The sequence below is a fragment of the Anopheles gambiae genome, chromosome 3, assembly GCF_943734735.2.
Source record: "Anopheles gambiae chromosome 3, idAnoGambNW_F1_1, whole genome shotgun sequence".
Lineage (NCBI taxonomy): Eukaryota > Metazoa > Arthropoda > Insecta > Diptera > Culicidae > Anopheles > Anopheles gambiae.
In genome coordinates this window covers 47,676,108-47,687,063 of record NC_064602.1, presented here as the reverse complement: position 1 = coordinate 47,687,063, position 10,956 = coordinate 47,676,108, and the positions used below count along the sequence as shown (strand labels likewise).

At 40.2% G+C, this 10,956-nt stretch overlaps 2 protein-coding genes across 2 annotated transcripts; one reads left to right on the top strand and one right to left on the bottom strand.

The window, feature by feature from the left end:
- Window positions 1-714: 714 nt before the first annotated feature.
- Window positions 715-2,851, bottom strand: LOC133393696 (uncharacterized). Its single transcript, XM_061659681.1, has 2 exons — window positions 2,094-2,851; window positions 715-2,014 (listed from the first exon to the last, which is right to left on the bottom strand). Exons 1-2 carry the CDS (start codon window positions 2,317-2,319, stop codon window positions 1,068-1,070), a joined length of 1,173 nt encoding a protein of 390 aa, XP_061515665.1. The 5' UTR covers window positions 2,320-2,851; the 3' UTR covers window positions 715-1,067.
- Window positions 2,852-5,638: 2,787 nt separating this feature from the next.
- Window positions 5,639-10,636, top strand: LOC133392810 (A disintegrin and metalloproteinase with thrombospondin motifs adt-2-like). The gene is made up of 7 exons (XM_061654476.1): window positions 5,639-6,303; window positions 6,620-7,401; window positions 7,465-7,593; window positions 7,658-7,777; window positions 7,844-7,976; window positions 8,296-8,814; window positions 8,881-10,636. The coding sequence occupies exons 1-7, from the start codon at window positions 5,872-5,874 to the stop codon at window positions 9,142-9,144; spliced, it is 2,379 nt and encodes a 792-aa protein (XP_061510460.1). The 5' UTR covers window positions 5,639-5,871; the 3' UTR covers window positions 9,145-10,636.
- The last annotated feature ends 320 nt before the right edge of the window (window positions 10,637-10,956 follow it).

Genomic DNA, 10,956 nt, shown 5'->3' with positions numbered 1-10,956 from the left:
TCATTTCGTTGCCAAGGTGTTCATTTTACTGGTCTTTTTTTTTTAAACTGGTAAACCATGGTTCGGCTATATGTGCCAGCCAGATCTCTTCGTGCCCGCTCAAAGCTTACTATTGCGACATCCGAACTTCTTTTGGTGCCCGCGACTCGCAATCTGCATGACCCTAAAACTCTTTTAGCGACATTTACGAGCCCGGTACCACGGCAGTGGAATTAGCTATCCGTATCCATACAACCAATCACTAACTAACTATATGTAGAAAAGCAATTTCGAGTGGGCTGTACAGTCCCTTGACAATTCAATAAACTATAAACATAACACTCACGAGCAAAATGAACTGTGCTACAAAAATTCGATCGTTCTGTTTTGTATGGGGAATACTCCGCGACGCATTGAGCTGCGGAAATTATCTAATATCAGAAAAGTGCTATAAATCAAATTTGATCTTTTTGAAAAACTTTATGAAAAAGCAAGTTGGTAAATGTTTTGTTTCTTTTTCACTATTTTGGGTGATAAAAATTATTTATAAAGTATTAAAAAAAGGTTTGTCTACACTAAATATTGAACTCGATGGGAGGGGTATGAAAGAAATAGTTATACTGTCAGTTTTACGTTATAGGTTACGTTATACGTTTTAAGTTATAACATGTGTATGGAAATACTTTGCGTAAATTGAATAATTCTGTCGTACGAAATATCGAAAGAGCTGTGATATGTATTTATTATTACCATTTATTTGACTAGCTTCATAAAACCTTACATTGCAATAACGTAAAAGTTACTTACAATAATTATGTTTTAAGCATATATCAAAGCGCCCGATCAAAGGCCTTATTTATGCACTTCACTTCCTGGACACAGATCAGCCTATAGCCGATTCTGTTGTTTGATTCGGAATAGTCATAATACTAAAAATGTATTTCTAAAAAAAGTCCGTTTGTTGTGTTGTTTGTTCCACCAGAATCCAATGACAATCTATCGGGAGAACAATTGCATCGAATGTCTCACTATGCATTCGTTCAAGCGAACTATTGCATAGAATCGGGTGTATGTACTTCATGCTGTTACTACTGCAAAGATATACTATTATTCTCAGCGCGTTTCTGGCAGGTGAACGTAATATCCACATTGTTGCTCTTTTGTTTACACATAATTATTAAAACTAGCGGCCGAATGAAAGATGCTGTGTAGTGAAGTACTGCCAGCGAGATCCCGACGATCGGGTTAAAACCTGGGTATTTGGGCACAATTTTTGGCTGTAAAATTATTTCCTGCAGCAACGAGCCGTACAATCGTTGCATAGTAAATACCGCATAGGAGATCGACAGAAAGATAGATAGCTTAAGCGAAAATGCAACATTTTCTTCAATCTCATCCGGTTGCGTAAAATGCTTGCCTCTATAAAACTTAATCACCGTTTGTGCGAGTGTTATCACCAGTGCCACAGACGGCAAGATGATACGAATGGCGATGACCATGAGGCTGACGATGTTATGATTTGCCACGGTATTGGTCAATTCCGTACAATACTGTTTGATCGGCTGCTCCGCACTATCCGCTGGGTTGAGCGTTTCGATGTCGGCAAACAGGAACAGTGGCAGCGATTCGGATGCTGCTATGAACCACACGAGCAGTATCGGAAGTCGGACGGAAATGCGCCGTTTTTTGTACCGGTAATCGATCGTGAGGGATCGTTTCTGGGAGATTGAATCGGTAGCTACTTCGTAATTGTTTTCCTCCGTCAGGGATTCGGTTGCGCTCTCAGCGTCAGGTGTAGCGAGAGCATTTTTCGACAATTCCACGGCCAGATTGTACGAGGAGATCGAGTGAAAATTCAGTCCAATAATGAAGTACACCACCGCCACGCTGGTGAATGACTCCAACCCACTGTACAGAGTGCAGTGGAGCTTCGAAAAAATCCACGTTCGTCTAATGTAGTAGTACAATTCCCAGTTGCATGTAAGAAGCGTCAATACATCGATGAGCGCTATCTGCAGCACAAACAAGAGCGCCCCTAGAACGAATCAACGAACCAAATGATTAGACCGTGTAAACATACACGCTGCTTATGTTTTGCGATCACACACTCTTACCATTAGATTTGGCGCCGATGATTCCTTTTACGAGGACCAGATTAAGAACAATCCCCGTCGCCACGATCACGGCATTGAACGCATACATTAATACCAGCTCGGTTGGATCGCGAGGCGACAGCTCAGGGCGGGAATTGTTGCCCAGGAGCTCTTCATAGTCACTCGAATGTGTTAGGTACACTTCGTTGCTAAAATAGTCTTCGATCGATGTGTAATCATCATCCATGATATTGAGCACTGATTAAACTGTGAACTATGAACAACGTTTCGATATGTATTACACTAGCCAGCTAACAAGGATCCGGAGCGTGCGCACCGTACGCAGCCACATTTAAATCGCAACTAACCGGCGTGCGTTCGCCGAGACAAACGTTCTGCCGTAGACTATAAAGCACAAGAATCATTCTCGGAGCATCATAAAGAGTGTGGTGTCAAGAAGCTTCGATCTGTCGGCCGTGCCGATCTTCACCGTGTGGCGGCAGTACGAGCAGCAGGGAAATGGGCGGGAGTTGGACGAAAGAAATACGAGATAGTTGCTGTCTCCGTCGTTATGCTGTCTGTTTCTTGGTGCGAGCCTGCGAGGGCCCTATGCTACAATTAACCATAAACATACATTTGTCACACATTTATTTATATCTCCCACAAACAACGGTTCGGTTTCCAGCGAAGAGGAGTTCCCAAATCTTCCTGACGAATACGTTCCGGTGCGATGATGATAATGGTTGTGTGATGTGGCGGCGGTGTTAAGCAGCATGCGATTAAGCAATGCCAGAGTTTTGTTTATGGTTTGGGGAGGGGAGCAGAAACATGCTCACCGCAGTCGTCTGCCGCGAGAGCGCGGCTGTTCCTTCTGCCGGATGCAGTTTCATCAAATGCGTATTCGACTTGATCGTTGAAAGTGGATGGTAAACTGCAGGCAGCGCAACCACGAACGGGAGAGAAGTCGTTTTTGTTGTTCTGCCACTTTCTGCCAACCGACAGCGAATTCTCTGCAGAAAGGAAACCATTCCTCGCGAATATATTCGCTAAACAAAGAACTTGATGCATTTGAATGCGTAGCCGGTTGCGAGATGATAGAAGTAAAACAGAAAGAAGAAATGAGCAAGGAACTACAACCATTTAGCAGCAAATGTAGCCGCATCGGATCGCGTCAGACAATGCGCGATACAAAGCGATGGTGGGATTGAAAAGGAAAGATCAAGATCAGATCCGCGTTTTTACGCTTGGAGCCGTTGTTGAGTTTTAATTACTGTTAAACTGTTTGACAAACACTTTCCCTTTCCTCGCTGCAGTCTGCTGGAAACAGTCAGTAACGGGAAGCTAAACAGTGAGTCGAGAACGTCTCATATTTCTCGCTGATAGCTTGACTGATGCGAAGAAATTATGGCCCATTAGAGATGAACGAAATACAAGAAGATCAACTAAACGAAAAAGGAATGAAAATATGAGTTTATCTGTTTCATCACAAATATACCGCCAAGAGACGTTGACATTCGTTATGGTGTATTGTTAGCAATAATTGTGAACAGTTATTAGCATTTCACGTATATTATAGATGAATATTTTGATGTTGGGCTTGTAAAACAATATATAAAACACAATAAACATAACACACTATTTTAACTCAATCAAATTGGGAACGGTGTTCTGTATCATGGACTATAGTCGCTTGTGTAGTACTAAATACGTATTGAATGCATGTATGGACCGGCATATGACTGCGTAGTTTGTTCAGTCAAAGAAGAACAAGGTAGTCTATTTGACTCGCTAGTATGATATTTTACTAAATTAAAACAGTACACTACACAAAACCATAAATTTACTTACAGGCGTTGTCGCTAAGAGCTCACTTATTTTTGTTATGATGGTACGAATTTTTGCCTTAAAGGTATCATTTTTTGATTGTGAGTCAATCGTTTATTTACAAAATTCCAAACTGCATATTTCTAAAATATTTAAATTAAGTTAAGTAGTTAATAATTTTATTTTAGATTTTGAAATATAACAATTGTGATGCCAATTTTGGAAGATTCAATGGAGTGAAAAAAGTTGACATTTATTTTTCGGTTTTTGTATTGTTTATGTAATGTTTAATTACAAATGTCAAACATCTGCTCAAATAACTTGTAACATAATCATTATTCCTTCAAGAGTCAATAATTGATGACTTACAGACAAAAATAGGTGTATCAAAGCAGTGCAACCTTTTTTAGGATCGCGGACCACTTGGCTTTGAAAATACATTTGCTGCGGCCCACATCTATTGATGGCATACTTATTTTAGTTCAAAGTTTTTGATCAAAAATATGTCTTGATTTTATTCTAGATATGCCTGTTGAATTGAATCTTAATGGTGGGGACGAAAATGCACTTTATGTATAATAATGAGCTTCTCTTAAAAAAAAAAAAACTTTCAAGGACCACGTCTGTTAACGCCAAGAACCTCAAGTGGTCCGCCGACGACAGGTCGGAGATCATTGCATTAGAGTCAACAATTGATGCACACTGTCAAACATTAATGACTTAGAAGCGACAAGTGATGCTCACTGTCAAAAATTGATGCCTTAGAGCCTAAATTTAGTGGATACAGTAGTATCTACTTTATATTATCTAGCTTATCATAATCTTCAATTCCATTTATTTTGTTCCATGTTAAGCATAGTTTGCAGGACATTTGCCATATTTTGTTCCATTTCATGGTTGGACATGTGTTTTATGAAATTTTTGGGGAATGTAGAAAGTATAAAGTTTAGTTCATCAACTTATTAATTTATCTTTCTTTTAAGTACAATACAAATAATCAGGATACAATAAAAACAATAGTAATACAAATGCGTTCTGTTTGACATGATTAAATATTCTAACTGTTGAACTGTCCTAGAATATTGTATTTTTTATACATTGAAAACTTAAAAAACAACATAAAATCCTCTTTTATACACACAGAAATCGTGTTGAAATCGTTGTCTTTTATGCAGCATTCGATATATGCATGAAACAACTCGACCAACCACGATCGTGCAAAGTTTCTAAGCTTATAGAGAGATAATTTGAAGAGAGACACAACATTCTATTATACCACTATCCTATGCCGCAGTTGTCTTATCATTCACTAATTAGATAATTGTCAGGTCAAGGATTCAGCCACTGCAAGAAGCCATGGATCAAAAACACACTGCACTTGACACTCTGCCGTCTACCGTCATTCCGGTGTAAGATACTCGCATGTCATACAAATGGATGCAATTACGATAAATCGAAGCTGCGCACAGCACCCAAACTTCCTGGCGGTTTGTTGCAAACGCACACCCGCGGCTTGTCGTTACCCGCATCGCATGAGTTGAATTTGAATACCTCCAAGCACCAAGCATCCATACCTGACGAAACTTGCGTTTGCAGCCAAACCTTTCTCTTGCTTCACCGCCCTGCAGAAGCGGGCTCCTGCTCCAGTGTACGTAGTTGTGACTGCAAACTTAACTGTTTTCATGGCATTTCTTTTTCAGCATAGCTGTCACCTTGTCGCTCCCGCTCGATCCCGTACCATGTGCATCTGTGCCACTGAGCTCATTTGCCTTTTTGCTTCGGAAGCCGGTACGCTGGTCGGCAGCAATAATTGCGTCACTCGTGCAGAATTCCAAATTCCCCCCAAAATCCATTTAAAACCTTTGGAACGGCAGAATTTCTCCTGCAGTTGGGCTCGGTGGCCGGTAACAAACGGTTCGTCAGTTTGCTAAGTGTGGTTGTTCAGTGAGTGAAAGCTTTACAGATCAAGCAAAACATGTGCCGAACTCAGTGCGCTATTGTGGTTGTTCACATTCTGATCGCCCAAACGATCGTCGGTCATTCATTCGATCAACAAACGAAACAGCTGTTCGTGGATGGGCTCACGAAGGCAGACAGAATAAAATATTTCGGTAGCGAAAGCGAAAGTGGGTGGCCGTATTATGAGATAGTGGATTTGGAAGTGCATCGTCCAGACGGTAGTTGGGATGTGAAGGACTTGAATTTGAGTTTCTCCTTTCGGAACGATCCCATTCGGTTACATCTACGGCCGAACAAAGTGTTAACTAAACCAACTACAGTACTCACAACAGCACAGGAACGTGTCACTAAGGTGCTTGACGACCGAGGACCAGCTACTAGCGAACATTTTGTGCATAATGATGATAACTTCACGGCTGCCTTTTCAACTAACGGCGACGATCGATTTGTACGTACCGAACCGAACGAAGGTTTATCCAAAAAAAGAAATTGCTAAGTAGTTTGTGATTATGTTTTCTCTGCCGATGTGGGTAGAATAGTGAATAATGAATCGTTAAAATGCCTCCGTAAAACAAGACAAATTTCACTTTTCAACACATAAGCTTAAAGGGTCATTTATGATGTATTTTAGAGCTCAGTTTTTTTTAATGTGTTTTGATGATATTTCGTATATTTAAATCATTTGCACCGTGAATATGTTATTTTCTACTTATGTATATAATTGCAATTCGACTTACACTCCATAATTACTTCACTCGTTGCAGACTGGAATAATCTTTCACCCATCTGGACCGCTGGAATTGGTTCCTTTGGATGACAATATGCCGTCTCTGAGTTCAACATTACGAAGACCACATTTGATCAAAGCACTACAGATCGACACAAACCAGGCCGATGTGTCATATGAGCTCGTGCGGCGTCGAACACATTCCGAAATCCATCTGCTTGGAGATACCCTCGGACAAAAGAACTATTCCTCTTCCGAGTTGGAGGAGCTAGAAGGAAGAGACGGTCGCAACCGTAGTGCTCCTTCGAAAAACGCCAAACCTTTGATAGAACTTGCAGTATTTTTCGACGAAGCAGCCTACAAAACGTTTGCCCCTTACTTTGACTACAACGATGCAGCTTTGCGAGATTTTATACTGGCCTATATTAACGGCATTCAGGCTTTGTATCATCATCCCTCGCTGGGGCAGGGTGTCGATATTGCACTAGTGTATCTTGAGCTCATGCGCACGCAGCCTTCCGCAATGCCTCACTACAATGGTGAGCGCAATCAGCTGCTTGATTCTTTCTGTGCCTATCAAAGTGTCTTAAATCGGGGCCGTTGGGATATGGCGTTATATCTGTCCGGGTTGGATTTTTATGCGATCGAAAACGGGCGCCGAGCCGGAGGAACCATGGGCTTGGCAACGGTCGGAGGAGTGTGCTTAAGCGATTACGCTTGCGTAATTGCCGAGTTTGGCGCTAGAAACGTGTTTGGTAAACCGTATCCTTCGTCGGGTTTTACATCCATTTACATAGCAGCGCACGAAGTCGGTCACAAGTAAGCACATTTTGCAGATTTTACGTTATGTTGGATAAAATATGTCATATAAATTCTATTTAGTCTAGGGATGCATCATGATTCTGTTGGAAACGGCTGTCCAAAGGATGGGTTCGTTATGTCACCATCAAGGGGAACGCAAGGAGAAACTACATGGTCCAGTTGTAGTGCCGATGTGATCACACAGCTTAGGTATTGTAAAGTAATGCATAACACAGTGACAAAACCATTCTTCAATGTCGTGTACTGTTTGCAGTTGGGCCGGTTGTCTGTTTGAACAGGATTCTAAAACAGTAGCAGAATATGATACATCGAAATATTACGACCACCCAGGACAGGTTTGGACAGCGAAGAAACAATGCGAGGTGCTGCTTACGTAAGTAATGTTTTGTGCCTATGATATTTTTTTTCCAAATTATCGAGATATATTTTTTATGTTTAGTGATAAGGATGCCATATTAGCGTCCACAGAATTGCCAGCGATTTGTCAGAATGTACGCTGCCGCACTCCTCATCGGACTGGATTTTATTTTGCCGGACCAGCACTGGAAGGCACTGATTGTGGTGATAATAAGGTAGGCCTTTCCTATATCCTTAACTGTTACGAGAAATGCTCATCATTCTGCCAAAAACCATTTTACCAAAGCTAGCGGAAAGCAAGTTGTTCTAAAATACGGAACACGTACGCAGCCAGCCATGTAATGTAAATTGCATACTTTTAGGCGGAGTTTTACAAAGGCAGGGGTTTTGCGTTATTTTTACCATGTACGCTTAACCGTGTTTAATGCAAAGGATTAGAAAACTTTAAATTGAGTTGAATTATAATGCAGCCTTACCCATAAGGTTGAATCTTTGTAATAACTAATTTATTTATTTTTTCAATTCATTTTACAGTGGTGCAAGGGAGGCACATGTACCAAGCAGAAGAAAAAACCCTCCAATATTATCCCTGGCGGATGGAGCGAATGGAAGGACGAAGAATGTGTTTCTGGTTGTTTGGAGCAATCGATGGGATACAAGCGCCGAACGCGCCGTTGTGACAATCCGCCCCCAGTTAATACCGATCAAGGCTGTGAAGGTGTAGCTTTTGACGTTGCGATTTGTGATGATGGCAAGCTGTGCCAAGCGAACCGCGAACCGGTCCAGTTCTATGCTAATCGACGCTGTCGCGAGTTTAGTCAGTTGCTTCCACGGCTGGATCCTGAAGGCCGTGGAATTCAAGGTCCATACGACTCGAAGCGATTGTGGATGAGCTGTGCAGTATACTGCAAACGCGCTGATAGCGAAGCATATTACGCACCGAGATTCGATTTGAATGATTTAGGCGTAGATTCGTACTTCCCCGACGGTACGTTGTGTCATCGGGAAAAGGATACGAACTACTACTGTCAGCAGCATCATTGTTTGCCTGAGGTAAGATTTGTTTTATTGTTTACCTTACATAAAGAAACTAATAATAGATTTTCTTAATATTTCTAGAACTTTAAAACTTCCAAAATTTCTATTTGGACCATCACCGATGATATACCAGTAGCAGGGAACGCTTTACCATTCGAAACTCATTTCTTGAACAGTGCGATATTAAACTATCTTTCACTTGACAAAAACATCGTACCATTAACAGGTACATGGAGTTTGAAACCGGAGGAGCTCCCAAATGACGATCAATGGGTTGATCAGGATTATTTGGATTTGACGGGTAGCTACAGAGTGCAAACGAACGAGTCGTTGGAAGGATTGTAATTGGTGTTTATTTGATTATTTGTATTTGTTAAGTGATTGGCCATCATTGGTCTCATAACTGTTCTTATTAACTATCTTCCCTAGGGTAGCCATTCCGGTGTTACGGAATGAGTAAATTGTAAATATCGTAATGGATTTTTTGTATTTCTTTATTTTAATTAATGTTCAATAAAACACCAAACGACGTATAAACAATTCAGACTAGTTTTAAGTACTGATTTTTTAAAGATATTTATTTAGACTATGCGCCGTATGATTATTCAACTTAAAAAACAGCATTTAGTCATGTGCTCGTACACTGTACTCTATATACCAGCATTGTAAAAATAGCAGAGTTTATTTTATTTGAATTCCATTAAACATATTAAACTTTATTTAAAGAACAACATATTTTCACGTAAAAAAGTCCGAGTACATTACCTAACCCTCCCATGTATGTATTAAGACAAATAATCGTTGTTTCAGTATCAGTCAACAAGGTTAGTTGGCTAAAACAGCCTTGCATGAAATTATTCTCTGGCCGAAACGTGATATTTGTGTTTGACTAAAGAATTTTAGCACTCCAGAACATGATAACCCACTTAGAGACTGGTGAAAAACAAATCCTTCAAACAAGCGATTCAGGGAATGTGTAAATTTAGAAATGAATCGCGGTGGCTGTCCATGATACTGAGATACGAGTGAATTCCTTTGCAGGTACTAATCAGATCGTACCGTTTCTCTACGGCCGTCAACAGATTAAACGTACAAATCGTTAACAAATATTGTGCTGCATTAGTGTTTCTGTTGGTGGTTGTCCGAAGCTAGTCCGAAGCTGATATCAATTGGGCTCGATAAGCTTATGAATACTATAGCGCTATCAAAATCTTCAACAATTCCTTAGATAACAAATTCGTCCAAGGTCTTAGACTACGTAGCGACTCCAAATATAGCACTTATCTTTCATTGATACGGAGATGATATATAATTCCATTGTTAGAAACTAATCGATTAGCATCTGTATTTATCTGTAGAATTTGGAGTTAGTCTGCGGTTGCGGGCTATGAACATGGGATTATTGAAATCCGAGTGCTAGTTAAATTGATCAACTCGTGTGTAAAGTCAAGGTTTCCAGTACTTTTTTTGTTACACAATCTAGCTTAATGCAAAAAGCTAGCAATATAAGATATGAATTGAATTGGATATGTTAGTAACTCATTCGCCTCTTTACCAAAATACGGCTTATAAAAATAACATTGATGAAATAACATTTAATATATATTAAATAATCTTCTAGTTGAGTTCTATTCGATCGATCGATCTGATCAATCGTTAGGAATTTCAAGGAAGTGGTAAAAATGCTTTTCAAAAGGCAAGGCGTATCGATTATCCATGTTTCATGCCCATCTGGGGAATGAAAACGAAAGTAAGCAACATATAGTCCCTGTGTTTATGATTTTGTTGATAAGGAGTTAAAAAGAGTTGCTTGTTAAAATGTCGAAACTCGTGTAAACGTCCCTACTGAACCATAAATAAATTATAGCAATACATAAATAAATAAAAACAGTTTTTATTTGTTTTTAAATAATTCAATTTTATTACTATTTTTTCTAAATGTGTTTTTCAATTACCATTTACACTCGTGATCAACAACGATCGTGAACAGGGCAAGAGAGTAAGCGATACGAAGAGAATAATGTGCAGAGAAGGAACGAGCGGACCTGCGGTACACGTTCGTTGCGTGAGTTTCCATTAATTTTCCGCATTCGTCGCAGCCATGGGCAGCCGTGGCCCACCACACGAGAGATGCAACGTGCGTCGTCCAGGGCTCGG

Excerpts from the sequence above, each read along its gene's own strand:
- LOC133393696 (XM_061659681.1), bottom strand. The coding sequence starts at position 2,319 with ATGGATGATGATTACACATCGATCGAAGACTATTTTAGCAACGAAGTG. Across the intron at positions 2,015-2,093 it reads CATCGGCGCCAAATCTAATG|GGGCGCTCTTGTTTGTGCTG; the intron begins GTAAGAGTGTGT and ends GATTCGTTCTAG.
- LOC133392810 (XM_061654476.1), top strand. The coding sequence starts at position 5,872 with ATGTGCCGAACTCAGTGCGCTATTGTGGTTGTTCACATTCTGATCGCC. Across the intron at positions 7,594-7,657 it reads GATGTGATCACACAGCTTAG|TTGGGCCGGTTGTCTGTTTG; the intron begins GTATTGTAAAGT and ends TACTGTTTGCAG. Across the intron at positions 7,977-8,295 it reads CTGATTGTGGTGATAATAAG|TGGTGCAAGGGAGGCACATG; the intron begins GTAGGCCTTTCC and ends TTCATTTTACAG.